General features: G+C 43.8%; 1 protein-coding gene and 1 long non-coding RNA gene across 6 annotated transcripts in view; one reads left to right on the top strand and one right to left on the bottom strand.

Annotated features, from left to right (window-relative positions):
* Positions 1 to 20,570, bottom strand: part of cdh2 (cadherin 2, type 1, N-cadherin (neuronal)) — an 80,915-nt gene that overhangs the window by 52,344 nt on the left and 8,001 nt on the right. Inside the window, exons 1-2 of one of the 2 annotated variants that reach the window (XM_037085016.1) lie at positions 7,871 to 8,280; positions 5,926 to 6,034 (exon numbers count right to left, since the gene is read on the bottom strand). In XM_037085016.1, the coding sequence (XP_036940911.1) occupies positions 5,926 to 6,034; positions 7,871 to 7,930 (169 nt within the window). In that variant the 5' untranslated portion in view covers positions 7,931 to 8,280. Of the gene's footprint in view, positions 1 to 5,925; positions 6,035 to 7,870; positions 8,281 to 20,570 lie in introns of those variants that run through there. The other variant, XM_037085017.1, reaches the window with a different exon arrangement.
* LOC119011692 overlaps positions 8,027 to 20,570 on the top strand; it is a 94,680-nt gene continuing 82,136 nt past the window's right edge. For all 4 annotated transcript variants that reach the window (XR_005072250.1, XR_005072252.1, XR_005072249.1 and 1 more), the window contains exons 1-2: positions 8,027 to 8,155; positions 9,948 to 10,010. This is a non-coding gene — a long non-coding RNA (uncharacterized LOC119011692). The remainder of the gene's footprint in view (positions 8,156 to 9,947; positions 10,011 to 20,570) is intronic.

Below are 20,570 nucleotides of genomic sequence, written 5' to 3'. Positions count from 1 at the left end.
TTGCTCTGCCAGCCAAAAAAGGCTGTCCCACTGAAGAAAAATGGCACTGAAATCCACAAATCAGTCCCTAGAACAGTAAACAGTCCACTCCATAGTGCTGATGTATTGTCTTCTAGGTGCAAGCTGGCATTTTCTTTTCCACACTAGTTCTAGCATTTCACTTGTGAAAAATAACACTAGCCTAGTTATAAGAAGGCATATATGCAGAAAGTCAGGTCAATACAGCTATTTATATACGGCCTCATTAAATAGCGGGGTCATCTTATGCACTTCCTGGGTGTTCTTCATATTAAATAAAACACATCAGAACTAGTGTGCACACCGAAATCGCTAAGAAAGACCCCAGGTTCCTCTCATGTTAGAACAAACAGGAAATAATTGTTTAAGAAGGAAAAATAAATCTTTTCTCTTTTGACAGTCTTTCAGATGGAAGCACACACATCAATAATAAAACCTTAGTAAAACTGCATCACGGATGGAGGGGCCCAGGTGTGATCTAGAACCAAATAACCTATGAAATCCTTCTACCTTTCACATGACTGTGTGACAGGTGCAGTACAACGAAAGGGTCTGCTGTTCAGATCTGTATTCAGTCCCGGCAGATCATGACAAACAATAAAATTTTGATTTAGCAAATCTAGTTACCCACAACCTTGCGAAAAACAGATGACAGTGTGCATTTAACACTGTCAGATTATACAGCATGGTCTGACAGTCATACCTTGCACTGAAAGAGGTAGTCTGGGTCAATTTGCCTTCACCAACAGCTAGTTATAGAGGGCTCTGTTACCAGGAGCCGCCTGTACGTTTCTAAAAGCCGTCTACATTGAAGAGGCTAATTATATGCCAAGGACAAACCCCCCACATGCTCACACAGGCAGGAGAGAGGGACACCTTAACTACTGCCCAATGTCAGAGACACACACTGTTAGGTGCCAATAGCAAAGGGCAGGGCCTGTAGCTGATAAGAGCGATATGAACAGAGGTGATGAGAAATCGTCGGCACTGTGTCAGGCCTACTTTATCTACATTTAGGCACTGTTCAAGTACCTGTCTGCCTCCAAATATGTAGAAATTATTTTCAGCCTACCCTTTGTTTAGATTAAGAACTTGCAGCCTAAAAAAGGTCAGACATAAATAAAATATGCTCTATCCTGTCATGCCACCCAGCAGGCTCGGAAAAGCACACCCACAAATTAGCCACAGATGGCCGCACTAGCTTTAATACGCCAACATTGTTTTTTATTTTTTACGATATAGCCTGAGGACTGCAACAGAGCTGTGAGCCTCTGACAAATGGCTACCACTAGCCCTCAACCAACTCTGCTTCCTTGTTATACTGTAGGCAAACCATACACCGCCAAGATTCAATCTGCCGTCACAATATGTGGTGGTTATCTAGGCCGTGGTGCTCCCAGGAAGAAAATAAAGGACAGCGACGGGGAGATGAAAATACATTTATGCAAGGCTGATAACAATAAAGAATAAAACAAATTCATACCCAACCCGCCAGTGATGCTTTAGCTGGGAATTGGAGCGCAGCCTTCATTACAACATATTGATCAGTGCAAACAAAGACCCTGGATTTATTGATCCACTTCCAGAAAAAAAAGAGGGGGTTGGAGGCAATGAACTGCTCTTTCGGACCAACTTACAATGAAACTGCTGCCTTAGCTTATCAAAATGAAAGGACAGCTGGAGTTTGATTCCCAACAAAAATAAAAAAGATGGTCATGGGGTACCTTGATGTCCCACAATGACAAAGAGAATATGTAAAACACACAGCAGGCAAGATACGATTAAAGAGGAGGAGCTTCACATTATCTCAATTTGCTCTGTATTTTTTTCTCATCTGCTGTGTGATGGGTCCGCTGTGCTCATGGATCTCAACTTCAACAGGGATTTGAATAGTAAGAAAGTCATGTCTGGCTATTGAATTATTCAGCAGTGGCACAGACATCAATGCGGACCTCATACACCTCAAACATAAAGATCTGAATGGCAGACGCTCCTTTTTCTGACACCGTGGGCTTCAGCAAAAATTCTGTTCCCGCCGATTTCATCAACCTATACTGCATATTTCAATAAAAAACAGAAATATATAAAAATTCTGCAATGCTCCAGGAACAGTCCCTTATAGTCCTCAGCCATACCACAAGGGCTTTAATCGTTATTTACTGTACATCATGCTGCTGGAGGAAAATTACTAACAAACTTCATATGCAGACTGCGAAGAACCCTGGGGTTCAGACATGTGTCTTTCTCAATTGATGAACGATCGACATTGTAGGTCAAAAAAACAAGAGGCAGGGGTGTTGTGCATTTGCTGCCTCCCTGGTGACGGGTCAGGACCTCTTTGGCTGGTCTTACATTCATCTACACCTCACCAGGAAACCCCCACCAGCCTCGACCCATATCAGTGCGCAGGAAAAAAGAGTATTTTGCTGAGTACTTCGTCCAGTTTACAGGAGAGGGTCGAGCGGGGTCACGTCTCACCAAACACAGGGGCCCCTTAAACACATCTGAGTGGCCCCAGCTGTACCCAGGGCCATCAGAATGTTAACAGAGCGCAGAGAACCAGAACAGCATAAAAAAAATGGGTTCAGCTGGTGCAAAATTCAGGATTTGCAAAAACAATGTTTTTCTTGTCAAAAGGGTGAAATTTTGTTTGTGTAAAAGGTTGGCCTTAAACAAACACAGCAATGAGAGATAATTATACTTGATGATAGATTAAGTGTAAATTCTCAGATGTATTTAGAGCCCGAGAGAGCTTTCCAGTTTGTGTTCTCATTGCTGACGTTGACATTAATTGCTTCAATCACATTATTAAACTGGTCAACTGTAAATCCCTCCCCCTAACTCATCCCTGGAGTCGCCTCACTGGGCCCTCTTGACATGCTCACATTTAAAGCACTTGAACCGAAGCTAAAGCAGACTATATACATAACTTCTCTTTCATCACCAGAGCTCGCATAATTGTCAAGAAAAAAAGGACGTAAAACACAAGGCTGTGGGGTGGAGGCAAGAAAAATGAAAGCAGAATAGATGGTTGGGGGTAGGGATGGCAGAACAGCAGCATAAGAGACTGTATTAAGCTCAATTAGGCTTTTGGGCTTTTCATTAACCCAGTTTTTAGGGAGGGAAACCTCTGCTGAATAATGCTGCGACTGACTCACTTTGCAACCCTGCTTTAAAGGCCTCATCTGGAGAAAACTGCACAATGTGTGTCAGCTCTCCAAAGCCACCAGAATTCCATTAGACACCCAGGGGCAAACCACCCGCAGCCGCAGCCTACCTGAAATTAAATGCAATTTAGTAAAACAAGTCAGCTTATCAAGAAACTAAACAAGATAAGTAGAAACACTGCGCACATGTTTAAAGACTCCAGCTGCACTCATCTCCAAGATAGTCCAATAATAAATAACCATGTTTGGTCATTTCTCTCCACTCAGGCCAGAGCAAATATTCCAACGTTAAAAGCAAGGTCATATGGGCCCCAGAGGGTAGACAGTGGGTAACCCCCTAAGCCCTGTGTGGTTTTGCACCTGCAAACAATGAGCGTAACCTCCCTTGAATGGATCATTGGAGAAGACTTCTTGCAGACAAATAATTGTCCTTCCTGGCATTTCTCTGTTCTGCTCTGCCAAGCAACTTTGACGTAATGCATTTTAACAAACCTATTGAAAATCAATGGGGCATCACTTGGCCAGCTAACAGTTAACGTCTAAGTTTACGCCCCTGTAATGTGATTAAATCTTACAATCAAATCGCTGCGTTAACTGGACGGCCACAAATGGCGTCATCAAGTCCACAGGATGTCTTCAATTTGGCGCATACAATGTCGTCTGTTTACATGTCAACAACCACCATTTCCAGGTTTAACAGACCTCAGGATGTGTATTCTCTTGATCAGTAACAAAGAACAGACTGCAATTACATGAGACAAGATAGCTAACAGCTCAACCCCCGCTGCATCTCGTGAACATGCTGGGGTCAAATGCAATACAATATGAGTGAAGGACTCATATTACTGACACCTTACACAATGTACTGAATTACACAGACATTAAAGCAGATCTACCAACCAATAACTTAACAAGAGGTTACCGGAATAAGCCAACTAGTTCATTTATAGCCTGACAAAAACCTGCATTCACACTTTCAGGTAAAGTTAACAAAATGACTCATCATGATTCACTCAATGCCTTTCTATTCATTATCTGTGGCCTTTCTGGGCCCAATTGGCTAAGTTAATGGAATGCATGGAAACGTAAAGCATTATTCAGCTACATGCAGCTATGGAAACATCAATTTGAAAAGAGGGAAAAACAGCCTCTGGTCAAAAACAATATCCCAAACAGCATGGTGAAAGCAAAGTTGAAAAACTTGGGGCATACTCTCCACACTATGGGGCTTTTGTCTTTCAAAACATGCCACAGGAGCTTTTCATTAGACATTTTCATTAACATCATCCCATGCTGCTGAGCCCTGCTGCATTACAATGACACAGGAGTGCCCCACTCCGTCAAGGAAATCTCCACAGAGCAACAGCTCGCTGGGGGAAGGGAAGGTAGAGAAAAGAGGAGAGGGGGTAGTGCAGGGAAGGGAAGGGGGGGCAAACAAAAGGGAACCTGATTACCCCCGGTCACGGCTCATCCACGAGCCAACAGAGGGAAATCCATCACCTGCAGGATCAAACGGAAACTTGTGCACAAGGTAAAGCCCAGTGAAAGCTGTACCCACCCATCTAAACACTCTCTTCCTTTTCTCTTTTCTTCTCTTGTCATTGCTACCACCCCACCACCACCACCTCTCTGACTCACTCCAACGGCAGTGTGCAAGTTTTAGGAACACACTGTGAAATCCAACACAAGTGAGAATGTTTTCTGGTCCAAATGACCTCGAGGCTCTCACCTCTCTAATGGCACACTGGTGATATATTCCAGCTTTTATTACCGTCTGTGGGCCTGCTTACTGCTTCACAGTAGCTGCATCCTCACTTTGCCTATATTAAACTCCATAGAGGCCATATTGGTCATGCCTTCTGCAATAAAATGGACTGCTGGGGGAAAAAAAATCATTATTTCTCACTTTCTTGTTTGCACCGGGTTATATGTTGGAAAAAATACAAACCAAAAAGAACCTGGACAATAGCTGTAATAAACATTTTGAAAGAAAGGAGCTCGAATTGCTGTTATTACCGCAATTGAGTGGATACAATGCCATTTAATCCTTGCAGGAACCTTTAGGCACGTGTTGAAAAGTAAGAGAAATTCTTCCTGCATATGATTTAAATCTGTACTGAAGTGATATTCAATAAACACAAGACAATTGCGAGATAATGGCAAATGACGATGCAAAACAATTCAGTTTACCAGCAGTAGGCACTGAATGTTTAACAGCAAAGCTATTTGCCTGATTAAAGTTGCAAGTATTGAAATCTGTGTGTAATTGATTTTTGTTCATTGCAACAAGAAGTGTCCCCAGTGCAATCAACAAAGTTTGCCTACTTCTAATGACAGAGCCAGCTAGTTATTATTCGTCTAAACAGAAATGCAAATTACAAAAAACACTAACTGCTTCGCCTCAATATATGACCAAGCACTTAAGGAACAATCTGCTTATATTCGTGTCTCCTGTGAAGGAAAACAGCATGCACACCGAGGGGACAGGAGCTACATAAAACTGAACCACATTTGAGCTGGTTTACAAGACAAACTACATGACTTGCAATACCACACAGCCACACTGAAGCTAATTGTTTAAATATGTCAGGCTTGTTCTAAACCGCCCTGAAAAGTAACACATGGAGGCAAGCTTGCACAACTGATATGCATGCCGACAAGCGCGCACACGCTCACACACAAACACAGGCAAACAAGCATCCAGCACGGAACAGTGCGAGAAAAATATTTCACCACTCACCGTTGAAAAGGGGCTGTCCTTTCTCTGTGATATCTGGCACCACAACCTTGTATACATCTTCAGAGAAGCCAGGCCTGCATGGTGGGGTGTCCCTGCCCTCTGCTGCAATCTGTATTGGTGGGGGGAAGCATGGGTTGGGGGGGGGGGGGGGTCATAATGAGTCATAAATCAACCTTCAAAAAATGCACTCTGTTGCCTCTAAAAACCTCTTGGTCACGTTCTGAAGTCCCCACAGTTGTACAAAAGCATCTGTTGTTTTTATAGCAGGGACCGCAATTAGGATAATGAGGCCAAAAGGGTTAAGCATTAGCCAAAAAGCATGGCTAGGCAAGAACAAGCTCCATTTGTCCCCCCGGAGGGGCCCAGACACAGGGACGGGTTATGACCAACTCTCTACGTCGGCCCCCTCTGATCAACACACTACTCCGGACAAACACTCCACTTTGAAGCACAGGAACAAGGGAATAAAAAGTAAATGGCAACGAGCCACTTTTGGGTGAATAAACATTGCTGTGAAAATGTCTGTGAGAAAAAAGAAATAACAACCACTGATTTCTAAAGAAACTGCGAGGCTCGGGCTGTGATCGATACTGTGCTTTTTAAAAAAAAAATGTATTTATTTATTTTTTTGCCTCTTTTTGATAAAGGAAAACCTGCACCTCGGGGTGTCAACACAAAAGATTTGGGGGAATAAAAGGCGGGGGGGCTGTTGCAAAAGGAAAGAAAAATCTGTGAATCACTGGAGCTGGCGCCCGCACAAGCCAGAGAGAAAATCACTAACAGTGAGAAATCACAAACAGAACATAACAGAGGAAAACGCTCTGGTGTCCAGGCATGTCCAAAATATACTCCATCACACACACACACACACACACACACACACACACACACACACACACACACACACACAACACCCGGCATTGATTCAGCTCCCAGGAACAGGAGGCCTGGCTGGCCCTTATTTCTTTGCATGCACTCTCAAAAGAATGTAAAACGAGAGGAGTGCTGCTGAAAAAGCGCATTGTGGGTATCCGTGCCACTTGCCATTCTTAATCAGAGGAATTTAAATGGAAAAATGCTTGCAGACTGGAGGGGAGGGTGAGGAGGAGGAGGAGGAGGAGGAACAGAGCCAATCTAGCACGTTACAGCACCAGGATGTACATTTATAGAAATAAAAGTGTGAACACAGAGACGCCTAACGCTTCACAACAATTATTTCGGCCGCTTAACGTGTGGCTGCTGTTCTCTCACAGTTCCATTTGCCACAGAAACACACACACACACACACACACACACAATCATTCTCAGGAGTCTCAGATTATTCACTGCTACATATTGAGCTGTACACCATACACACACACACATGTACATATTTACAGTAAGCTACTTCCCTTTGTTGCTCTTTAAAAAGGAGACAATTAGCACGCATGGTGGACGGGGGACACGCTGCAGTAATCTACATAAATATTAAAAACTAAATACAACCAAGTGCGAAAGAACTGGGTTATTGTTAGCGGGGCTGCGTCCCCCTAACTTTCGGACAATAAAATATTCAGCCGTTTGAACTCTTAAACCGAGGCTACGTCACCGCAGAATGTTTGAATTCTCTCATCTGAAATGATTAACCCGTTGGTTCTAACGTCCGCGCAGCAGTTAAGCTAGCATCTCCCGGAGAGTGAAAACCGTTAGCCGGGCACCTTAAATGGCGTAACTAGTCTAAGCTAGTTGAGGGGGGAGTCCGCGCTACAGACCCACTTTATGGTGAATTTATGCGGCATTCGCGGCCACCGTTCCCCCATGTAAAGTGGAAAGGGGGGGAGGAGGGAGGGAAGGCTAGCTCGTAATTCAACGAACATCATCTCCACACCAACAACATGACACCTTTAAGAACAAAAAAGTGTCCGGCGTAAACTCCCGAGCAATTTTTTTTTAAAATCAAATTTACCTGCAGTCCTGCCAAGACCGCCAGCAGGAACAGACTGCTGCCCTCGTGTAGTGAGTACATTTGTACGCCTCGGCTTGCTTTAATTCCCAACCCCACTGCGAGAGTCGGAATCCGTGTAAGAAGGAGAGAAAAAAAAACACAAAACAAACGAGGGGAAAAAAAACAAAAAAAAAATGGTGAAAAAAAGGAATATCCGTCTGATTCAAGTGAGACAAAAAAAGGATTCCCGTCTCTCTACGACAAAGGCAGGAGCAGCGGCAGGAGCGGTGGCGGCGGCGGCAGCATGTAAGCAGCCTCCTCCTCTATCTATCCGGTGTGTACTGAGGGAGAGCGGTGCCTGGTACTGAGGCTGCTGCTGCTCCCTCCCATCCAGTCCGACCGACACAAAACGAAAAAAAAAACCACACAGAGCCCCGGCCACTAGTCTGTAAAACCGCCCATCTCACTGTCTCTCCCTACTGGTCACATTGCCAATTTCACTGCTGGGACGGATGTGGGGGCTCCCCTTATGTTAACTAGCATTCCCCCCCTCCAAAAAATGACAAGAGTATTGTAGTGTTCACAGGTGAATATGCTCACGGCACAGTGTGTGGTAGTTAGTGGTGGCCCCATGTTACATTGCGGGATATATTTGTTATAGTGTGTTTCTAGATTTGAGTAGCAGCCTACTCAAATCTATTACTTTGCAATCATAACAATACTCTTTTTCTGCACTCAGAATGTGATTTGAGTAGAAGTGTTGCATTCAAAAGACACTTGAAGTGGCAGAAGTGGGGATACTGGGATATTTTAGTGTTTCAGTTTTTATCAGAATCTTTAAATTTGTGTTTTGTAATCATCCCCGAACATGGCGTGACACATTTCTGTTGACTTTTATTGCACATCCACTCACATATGCACCCATAATATCCCAAATAACAAATGTGTTAGTAATTTGTGATGTATTATGGGTACTACATTATCACTTGAATGTTGCAACAGGCAAAAGCGAGGCTGCTCTATATGCTGCTGGGTAGCTTACAGTGATCAATTGGAGGCATTCATAATACATCATTATTTATCAGTTGATTAGCATTATTTTGATACACAATGTTGAGGGTGATACTGTTATTAGGAAGGAAATGTATGTATTTCTTTCTGATGATTGCTCAGATATCACACTTTTGATAAAGACATGTAACAGAGGTGGGATATTTTATGGTTAATCATATAGTTAATAATAATTAACCATACAGTTTATTGTTGACCCCATTATCTAAAATGACATCACTGTGGCGAAACAGTAAACTTACTGATTAATTGGTAATTATACATCTGTCTGCATTCTTAATTAAAGAACGATAATGTAACCGCATGTATCAGAAAACATATAAACCAGTGCGAAATATTGTTGAAAGCCCGATATTGACCAATAACATAGGCCATACAGTATATCCATCCGGTTGTAGCAAATATTTTTAATCGGCATAGCAACTGATGTTATCAAATGAATGCAGTGGAGTAAAAAATATGGTAATTCCCTCTCATATGTAGTAATGAAAATACTCAACTAAAGTAAGAAATCCTCAAAAATAATCATACTTAAAGGTCCGGTGTGTATGTTTTGGGGGGATTTAGGGTAAAAAATGTAATATGCATCATGGGAATAATGCCTAATATTCATAATTATGTTTTTCATTAGCGTAATGTTACGTCCTTGGTTGCGTGCCATGTTTCTACAGTAGCCCAGAACGGACAAACTAAACAGTGGCTCTACAGAGGGCAGGGTGAGACGAAAGGGTATATGGTTGGTTGTAATCTGCATCATTACTGCGAGATGCTACAAAATCCTAAACACTGGATCTTTAAGCACAGTCGACTACTTGAGTAAAATGTGCTTAATTAGTTTCCACCACTGTTTTATATCTCTTGGGGTCTGTCATGTATTTTAAATGCAGCTGTGATACATGAAAACATATATGTCATTTACTGTGGGACACGTCGCCGCCAATTTTTGAATTGGGATATTTTGCCCTGATCACTTCGAGCATAACTGACAAGTATTGTTGACTAACTAATTTTAAAACTGTTGACGCAGGTGACAGATGATGACACGATGTTTGCCCAAGACCTCATATGTTCAGCACATGGTGAATTGAGGGTAAGTAACAGCCTACAACTGTTAATGTTCCTTTGCGATCATCAAAATGTAATTGATCAGCTGGACTGTTTAGCCGGCTAGAAAACCCCTAATGTCTGCAAACACGGATGGCTGCATCTTACATGCTAGAGTTTGTGGTACATAATAAGACAGACTTAAAGTACAGTACAGCGCTGCTCACTTAAGAGTGCCCCCCCTTCCCCCTTCACACAACCCTCCCACCACATTGCACAAAAATCGGATATGTTGTGCGCCATTAAAAATGTTTTCCTTGTCATGCTTTCGCATCCCTCCCCCCAACACTTGTCAGCGAAAGTGACGCCTTGGAAAACATTGTTATTACTGTAGCTTCATCTAACTCGAACCGTCATCCTAAAAAATGCAGACCTGCTGATAAGGCGAGATAAGGCCCCCCCCAACAGCAGTGTCCAAAGTTTTATGGGTCATTCCCCATTTATTTGCTCATTGTCTGGTTTCAGTTACTCATTCACATAGCATTTAAAAGGCGACTCTCGACCAAGCTTGGGAAAGACAGGTGACCAACGCAGACACTCTGTATGTGCTGGAGACTGGTTTGAAGTTCTCAGAAGGTGGTGTGTTGTTTCTGCTCAGCGTACACTGGGATGTACCACTACTTCTTTTGTTTTCATTTAAAATTTTATGGTTCTCCAGACCCCCTCTGAAAAAAAAATAAATGAAAAATAAATAAATGCTCGTTGAATGTCATGGACATCAGTCATTCAGGTTTCAATCAGTTGTCTCTCGGCCTGCATAAAGAGTAGCCCGCACTATTGATCATTAGGTAGGGGGTGTTGATCACTTTGCCCTTAGATAATTGCTGTTTACTGCATGTCTGATCCCGAGGATTATTAATTGTCAGTGGTTTGTGGCCAAACCTGTGTGTGTGTGTGCTACCGTCGATATTTCACTTGCGGATACACAAAGCTGCACTGTCGAGACAGCTCAGTGTTTTCACAAACGACCATCGCTGTGGAATTTGGGATCTTTGCATTCTATCCATTCATCCTCGCTTAGGTCTGGAGTCCGCAAGTAAAGCTTTTTTCATGTTCCACTAAAGTATGCGATGAATAATTCCCTTAAATTATCTTCTCATGTGATACAGCCCGATGAAGGTTAAATTACCTCGGTTGTGCCCTGACACCTAATTAACTGTCAAGAGATGTGGCTGTGCGAAAAATAGATTGCATCTGTGACACGGAGATATTTCAGAGTGTTGGTGGACGAGAAAAATAGTTATTCTGGCTTCAAATAATAAACAAGGGCTGACTTTTGCTTCACCTCCTCCCGGGCAATCTGTTGTTTTTCCGAGTTATTGGCGTTTGGAGTGTGTGATGGGAGCGATGCTGCTCCCCCTCCTACTACAAATCAAACCATCCGCTCCGGAGAGTGTGCTGTAATCCTAAACAAACAGTAAGCACTATCACATCCCACTTATGGTCGGCACGCGCGCATACACACACACACACGCAGGACAGTTTTTGAAAGCTTCTTGTAATAAGTGACTCGTGTCACTTCACACTCTTGTCATTGATTAGCATGCCTGATCGCGCATGTTTTAAAATAATTACTGTCTCTTTGGTGGAAATGAGTGCAATCAAGAGAAGAAAGGAAGTGCAACAAAATTAAGATAATGCACTCAGACCAGTAAAGAAAGACCGCTGTGCCCCCCCCCCAGTGGCTATTAAGAAATACAACAAGATCATGTTTTCACCCAAAGGCAGTTTCATTCGACGTCAAACCCTTCATTTGCTGTGGCAGAAAACGGTCAAGAGATCAAACCAAATGACCTGTTGATAATTGATATCACGTTTTGTACAAATTGTTAAATTTATGTAATCTAATCTAATTGAGAGTGGGATCAAAATGCCCCATCTCTTTGATTAATGCAGAGGCGGTTATCTTTCATCAGTGCTTGTCTAGGCAGGGAGGGGAGGAGGCGTCGCTGGGAATCCAATTTGGACTTGGCGCATTCAATCAAACAATATCATGTTGCATGATTCATAAGACCAATCTGAGACCCCCAGAGAACCCCCGTGTGCGGCGTATATACCTGGTCTTGGCACGGTCAAAAAAAATAATAAAAATGTGCAGTCAAAGGAGAAGTTTGCCATCAAGGTCAGTGTGCGGCCTTTGGTTAATGTATTCTCTGGCTCGGGCTGTCTGTGTGCAGACAGATAACATTGTTTTGCAGGCGAGTGTGAGGCAGCCGTATGATGCATGTTTTGGTCATGCTGCTGACACGGCGGTTGACTCTCATAAACGCCGGTGTCCAAGGGGGCTGGTGGCCCGCAGGAGCCCTTGATTACGCACCTTTCACTCTGCACAATTGGATGCGGCGCGGAAGCATTGCAAGTGCTGTGGCCTTGATGGCACAGGAAGAAAAATGGACGAGGTCAGCAGCACTTTCACATCTGCGGCACTTCCTCATGCTGACTTTGTGTTGCTTCAGGAATATCACACGGCTCACCCTCACCGCTCCCACGTACTGCAGAACTCAGAGCTCAGCCGTCGTCTTTTTTTTTTTTTTTTTGCTGAAAGCCAAATATAGATGACGATATTCAGTGACACACATACGTGCAGCCTCCTCCGTTTGAATTCATCGCCTGCTTATGTAAACCGAAGACGCGGCTGTCAGTGTTTTTGAAATGACACTGAGCCTCGGTGTTCAATCAGTAAGGGAAGGAGTGCGTTCTCCTCTGGTTTAAAGTCACATATTTCAACCCCCTCATAACGATTGGCGTATATTACCTTGTTATTGGCAATCCCGTGCATGTCAGGCATTGCTTTGGAACAAATTAGTGGGTGGAAAGGAGCAACCTAGTCCTCAAAAGCCATTATCAAGTCCAATCAAGCTTCATTGTTATGCATTCAATAAAGGATCTCTAAGGGCCACAGTAACGCTCTGATTATATTCCTCTTGTGCCAAAATCGGCTCATTCAATCTTTTATGCCGTTTGAACAATGGAGCGAAATAGAGTCGGGGCATGCACTAGGCTGCGCACACACGCATATGTGTAAGTGTACGGTGCACGTGTACGATTGCACATGCAAAGAATCACGTCGTCCAAGCTATCTTTAGTTCATTTACGTTCTCACTTTTTACGGCGTTGGTCACTGCACGCCGCTCTCCACCAAAACAGCACATGACAGGCGTTTTCCACAAAAAAAAAAAAAAATTCATGATCACCTCGCTGAAAAATGTGTAACCTCACATAAGACCTGATTATTATTGTGCTGCACGCAAAGTGACAAACGGTGACAGAGACACGCAGGAAACATTTCCGCCGAGCGTTTTCTCTGTAATTTCTCGTGAAAAGACATGTCAGTAAAGCGGCTTGGTGCCACCCCCTTGTCGACAAATAAAGGGAAAACGCTGCTCCGCGATCTCTGGCAGCGTCTACTGAGTCACAGGGCTCGCGCAAGTGTGTGTCTGCCCCAATTTAGGGATGGCGTTTTTTTGCTGGGGGCCACATCTGCCTGCTGCATGCTGGTGTGGCACACAGATCTAATGGTGATTGATTGCCTGATTAAGGCAAATTGTGTTGAACTCCACAGCAACCCAAGGAGAGAAGAAGGCATCTTTAGTTAGCGACGCAATAAAAGTGTGGCTATTGATTTGTGATGACGCCTTTGTGCTGAAAGGCAGTTGTCTCAATTATTTATTGCCCACTTGTTATTGCCCGTGTTTTCTTTCAAACAAACCGTGTCCGAAAAGGTTATTTTGGTTCACAATTTCAATTCCAAAACTGCATGAATAAGCATTAAAAATAGCACATTATTATTCATCCAGTTTTGCCAATGATAAAAAAAACCACAGTTATATAACACTCTGCAATAGAGGAATTAATATTAAAACTTTAGCACTACTGTCATGCTAGCAGTTCTGTGAGGCTGTTCTGAGGCACGATGGTGCTTTATGCTAAATGCTAATATCAGCATGCTAACATGCTGCTTACAGTTACAATGCAAACGTGTTGATGTTTAGCAGGGATAAATTTGACATTTTTCAGCATCTTAGGGCAGCAAAATAGCATGCTATGATCACATTACATTTAGCAGACGCTTTTGTCAAAAGCAACTTGCATTAATTCACACACTGATGGCGGTGGCTGCCACTGAGAGAATGGTGGCACCAACGATTATGGTGATCCATTTTAAATGGTGGCTTTAGAGGAAAAGGAAAAAAAATCACTTATCGTCTGAGAACCACAAATGTATGTACAAGCTTCCATTGTAATTCATCCAATAGTCATTGAAATATTTCAGTCTGAGCCAAAGTGGTGAATCAAGCGACTGGCCACCATTGCCATCCATTAAACCAAGTCACCAGCTTAAAATGTTAAGACACAAGGAAACAAGACAAAGGCAACTAAACAAGATTCTCTTCTTCACCTCACCACGGGATGAGAAAATAACAAATGGCTGTGGTGTTGTTATCTGAGTGTTCAGGGTGAAACTGGAAAACTTTTTGCTTTAATAAACCGCCTTATCTTCTACACATGACAGGTCAGTCGGTCAAACGCTTGCACACACACACACATACACACACACACTGATTTATGCTTACAAGTAAGCCCACCGTGAAACAATTTAGAGATATTTTTATAGCTCCAGTCACATGTTGAATCAGTGCACAGCCATATTCCACATCAATGGTGCAGCGGTGCAGCAAAATCAGCCCGGTCTCTTCAACTGCCTGAACTAGAAAGTCCAAGGCGGAGGTGGAGGTTGATGGACGGGTCAGCAAAGGCTGGACTTTCACTCAAGAGGCCGATGTTTGTGTTCTGCATGAACACCAACAGACAACACTTACTTGTAAAATAATGGGTGTAACATATGAAATAACCAAGTAGTTTTCTTGCCTTGAAGGTGCTTTGCCGAGATTCCATTTCTAAGCTAACACTAGCAATCGGGAGAGAGAGGCTCTGAGATGAGGCACTCGAGAATTAGCATTAATTAAAAGTCCTCATCCTTTGGACATCCTTGTATAGGAAGCCGAGCAAGACAGGGAGGGTCTCATCTTTCACGTCGCGTTACGATCCACTCACATATGGCAGACAAAAAGGTGATTTATACATGTAGATTGCCCCTTTAAACAAAGCTGTGACCGTTATGTGCTTATTTTTGTTGCCATCACTACAAAGATCATCTGGCTATGGGTTAGTTCTCCACAGAAACTAATGGGCAAGGGTTTGGTGTAACACAAATTTGACTTTCACGTGTGTGTGTGCATAGTAGGACAACAGCTCAGCTCAGTGTATTGTTTTCCCACCATGACATTAAAAAATCTGGTTTACATGCTCACGGAGCCCCCGGCGACCCGAGAGCCTCTTCGGTGTCTTCGGTATTTGCAGTTGGAAATTTATTTCCCCTTATCACTATTGATCTGCAAGAAGACAAGGTCTCGGGCCGTGACAGCCTGGCCTCCCTGATTTAGGAGTGGACCAGCAGCCTGTCTCACACAGGGACCTGGATGGATTTATGCGAGGGCTGCTCGCCGCCGCTGATCCGCCCATGTGCCGTCCTCCGCCTCGCACCGGGCTTTCCCATCAAGAGCTTAATTTCAGGGGTAGTCGCGGAAATGAGACAGTGTTTTTCCGTAATCGCAGAGGTAATGAGATTAGAGGTTACTTATATAAATGCTTGACTTTTTTTTTGTTTTGTTTTGTAGTTATCTTAATGTGTTCAGCAGGGAGAGTTTAGTTTTCACATTTATTAGATTGCCTTCATGCAAATGGCGGAGACGCCTGATTGCAGAAATGTGTTAATAATTACTGCGGGCCTAAGAAGGTGGCAAAGGGCTGGCTGGCTGGCTGGCTGAGTTTGTCAGATTGCATAAAGCGGTACAGTGTGTTCATTAAAAGACTTAGAATCATGATGGAAAGGATAAAAGGCACGCTAATTAATGAATGAAAGCATTATTTTCATTAGTTCCCTTTTGTCACAGTGGCGTACAGCCATTTACCTGAAACACATTAAAACGCTGGAGATGAAAAACCTTTCTAATAGGCAGCGACTAAATTAAGAACATTATGTTCTTTTTTAATTTATTTTTTAAAATTTTACAGTATTGTTGATCTGACAGAATGTACTGCGTCTAAATGAGATTAAAGTATGATCCTAATTCATGGTAATTGCCACAGTACCTATTCCAGCACACTCGCCTGTGGGTATTAGTATCTGTTTTTTCCTTGTCAATGTGAACAGGATTATTATCTGGCGCATTGTGCTATCTCCACAGCTCATTAGCAGTCAGCAGGTTATCAAATGCTTAACATTCTGTGTTTCTTCTCCCCAGTTCAGAAAATAACACCGCATTTTCATCCGAATCAGATAACATGGAGAAATAAAAACAATATGGAGGATTTTGAGTGCATTGTGATGGACTTACTGTCATCTTGCTTCTCTTTCAGTACAACAGGATCCTGACAGCTACAGCACTAATCATTCAAATTAAGCTAAAGATGGGTTATTTTAAAAGTGATATGGGTTTTATCTGAGGGTTTTCATCCTTGTGGCGAAAGACAATGGCTCGGACCGATACGTGGGGCCGGATTCCTGCAACTTACAAGGGCGTTTGCAGCCAAAAGCAGCAGATGTTAGTGGCAGGTTGCTCGGAGCGAAGGGTGCCTCATTTGGCTCGCTCGGGAGGTGATCATGAGACATATTGCCTTTACTCGCGCCCTCCAAGCAGACACATGACTGCCCTCCACACTCACCGGGGAATTCGGCAAGACTAACACCAAAGGGTCAGGCAGAAGGTCTGAAGTTGTTCCTGGTGCGCTTGCTGTTGTATCGAGAGCTCGACATAGTCACTGCTGAGCTTTCATTTTGTCTTAGGTGAGGCAGAGTGATGCATCAACGTGACTCACACAATCCACACAATGCGTGTGCCACACAGCGCTTCTTTTGAAACGCCCACAAATCATGAGTGAGGCCGTCCTCAGATATGTCGTTTTTTTATTACCAGCTCCGGCGCCGTTAAGCACAAAGAGCACTCTTGCATGTCTCGCTGCAGCAAAGATGTTTGATTTGCACTACAGTGGGTTCACAAAAGAACCCCCCCCGCCCCCCACACACACGCACCAAAAAAAGTCTCACTTTTTGTCTCAGTCGGTGCTTTTTTAGCTGCTCAATTCCTCTCTCACCTTTCGTGGTGTCTAATTGGGTTTCATTGATTTACCCCTCCATGATGCTGGCTTGGCCAAGTCTCTGCTGACCCTGCAGAAAAATATCAGCCGGGCTGTCTAACAGGCACTGTTCCGGCTGCACACACACACACACACACACACCCAGCACTCCCAATATAAGCAGTGAATGATTGTGTCAGTGAGCTGGAAGTGAGTCAAACTGCCGCTCCTGTGGCCCTCACAGCAGAACCATAGATTAGCGTCGCACTGAAACAACAAAAGGCTCTGGGGGGGGGCGGGGGTTGTACCCGCTGCTCGTGGACTCCAGCGCGGTTGTAGAGGGGAAAAAAAGTGAAGGGGCCAACTGGCGGTCGTCAAGAGGCCCGGGGACACGGCCACTCATCTGTGCCTGAGCAACCATGTGTCACCTTGAGCTCTCTGGAGGAGGTGTCCGGACACGAACCTGCTGGGCCAGACGGAGTGTGAAGAAGGAGAGGCAGGAGGAAGGAAGGCAGAGAGGATGTAGAGCTGGCTATCCAGCGTTCCGTATGCGACAAATTGGGAGAGGAAACCCTGAACAGAGAGCGAGAATTTGACCCAAAAAAAAAAAAAAAAAAAAAAAAGAAGGAATGAATGCCTTCACCCTTTCAATTCCGCATGCGGCAATAGAGAGGATAAGAAGAAAAGGATATAACACAGACAGAGCTTTGATACCAACTGTGTCCTCGTTTCCTCCTCTCGACTCCCGTCCCCCTTCTGCCATGCATTATAAACGGCTGATTATGACAGTGACAGCTCCTCAGGTGTGCAGTATGCTAGATTTGTTATTCAGCTCACAGGCAGTGCTGTCCCTCCCTCTTACCACCTGCACAGGCACACTGACACGCACACACAGTGACACACACACACAGACACACAAACGCCCACACTCGTACGTACTGCTCACAGCTGCTGTGTCAGCGGGACTCTGGAGCCGGAGAGAGGGGGGGGTATTACATGAATCAGCCTCGCACAACTGTTGTATTCACAGCGCTGTGATCCAAACTCGCAATTTGAATTGAGCTTTTTATTGTTTGATTTAGGTTTTCATGGGCCTCTGGGTTGTTTTCATGAGCCTGGTTTTGTTTACATTTACGAGGTATTATTACATCTTAGTGGACAGGAGAGAGAAGATTTGCATTCCTGGAGAAGAGTGTAAGGGCAACCTAAAACCAGGCCTTACAGGAAAACGACTCTGTCCTCAGGGCACTGTGGGGCCACAAGGCCTATCAAATTAAGATGTACACTTCAGTATGGTTTGCAAAAACACCCTAAATTAGTAAATTCTACTTTTGTGGTGATCTGTGAACGTGGGTTCGATTGACAGATCGTAAAACAGACGCTGAATGCGTCACAAACTCGACATATTTCAACGCTTAAAGCTCCACCAATTAATATGCTTACATCAGTGACTGATTATGTGATGTGCTTAAACTGTCTATGGAGAGTTCAAGTGTCTTTCAGCTCATTGCTATGGCTTAACGCCCCCATATTTACTGTTTTAGCTCGGTCTCATCACTCTCATCACCCTCATTTCCAGTCGCAGCAGGGAGCTACTTTCAGCACAAAACAAAAAAACTAAAGGTCTGATAAACCCACTACACCACCTGCCCAGCACCAAATGGCTGACAGAAAAAGTTACTGTCTAGCTGGTGAACGTAATGAAGCATTTAGCAGCTAAAGAGCCGGTTATTTCCCTCAGGAGTTGGTGAAGACAAAACTGAGCGAAATGGAGAGTGAATATTGGAGGATTGGGAATTTTGCTGGTGGCCAGAAACACAACTCCCAATGAATGCTAATGTTGCTCCGGCTCTGCTGGATGTGTAAATAAGCAACTGTTTGCCAACATGTTAGTGAGATTACTGTTAGTTAACGACTTTATATGGTAATTACAGCGTATGTCGATGTCACGTTTACAGCCGCTCCCCCCAAGTGTCCAATAAAAATGTCTAAAATGTTCTGTTTAAAGGAAAAATACGCACTGAAACACAGTCAGATTCCTTTCAAGGCACTCGGCAGCCATCTTGGCAAATCCACCATCGGCTCATCCCACCAGCACCAGTTTAATTTTGATTGATGATGGTGAAAATAATGCATCTCCTTATCAAAAGTTCTACATGTGGGAAACACCGCCCTTCAACTTTGACTGTGTGTGAGCGCCAAGCATCAACGTTACAAACACAGAGTCCAGCTCTCCTCATCCAGCTGTAGTCCGGTGCTCAGAACGCAGTCTGGCCATCGAGTGCAACAACAACTTCAACAACATCTGAGATGTTATTGTGAAGACATGTCTCTGTGGGCACTACAGGTCTCTGATTCCACGTGGTTTGGTCACCCTGAGTCCTTTTGTGTCTATTTCCTCTTCCTGCGGCCAGCCGTTAGCCAGGAGCAGCCTTAAACCGAGCTGGATTAGCATGACTCTTATTCCACCTCTCTTCCTCCCCAGGCTGATCCAGCCGGTCAGTTGGATGGCCGAGAGAAGCCGTGGGCCGTGATGGTCTCAAAGTCCACTGCTCTTAGTCCACAACACCCACTATCTTCTCCAATGACAATGATAGTATTTCAGCCATAGGCAGTGTGTGTTTCAGCAATAAAACTGAAATATGATGGTTAAAATAACACTAAAATGGAGCATAATTTGGAGGAACTACTGGCCGTTGCATCCTCATGCGCTTGCCATAGCAATGTATGAGACATTTGATCTCATAATCATGACTTTTTATCTCATAACAATGACTTGTATCCCGTAATTATATCTTCTTAGCTGACAGTTTTGGCAATTCATCATAATTATGACTTTTTTTAATCTTGTAATGTCAATTTTTAGTCCCAATTTAAATGTTTTAATCTCATAAATCCTTAACTTGCAGAAATGGGCTTCCATAACTTTCTGAGCCAGTGCGCATCAGCACAGAACTGCTTAAAACGTTTGTGCCCTTGTGTGATGTTTGCAGTTCGGCTTTCAGCAAGCAGATGAGTGACTGTTGGGGGGAAGGTGCAGGATATGTGTCATACAATCGCCATCTCTGACGACACAGACTTTTCTATTCAGACTGCCCTCAGTGTTTTGTCTCCTCTCCTCTAACGCCTCTGACTGTCTGACCTTTCCGGGCCTGTAGCTTAGTTGGTGAGTTTATGTTTTCGTGGAGAATTGCTCAGTTATAAACTATATAAAGTGAGGTGAGGGCACCTTCAGACTTCTTTAGAAGCCGCATATTTAATCGTGGAAATGCATCCCAAAATGCTTCATTAAAGGCATCAATCAAATCAGAAAGTGAGGACGTTTTCATAGCCTCTCTGGCGAAGGCTGCAGCACTGAACCTGTATTCACACGACTCCTAAATCACAAAGCATAAAACAATTCCTGAGC

Source organism: Acanthopagrus latus, chromosome 21 (genome assembly GCF_904848185.1).
Source record: "Acanthopagrus latus isolate v.2019 chromosome 21, fAcaLat1.1, whole genome shotgun sequence".
In the NCBI taxonomy this organism is placed as follows: domain Eukaryota; kingdom Metazoa; phylum Chordata; class Actinopteri; order Spariformes; family Sparidae; genus Acanthopagrus; species Acanthopagrus latus.
The sequence above is the reverse complement of the archived record's forward strand: the minus strand, read 5'-3'. Positions and strand labels throughout refer to the sequence as shown.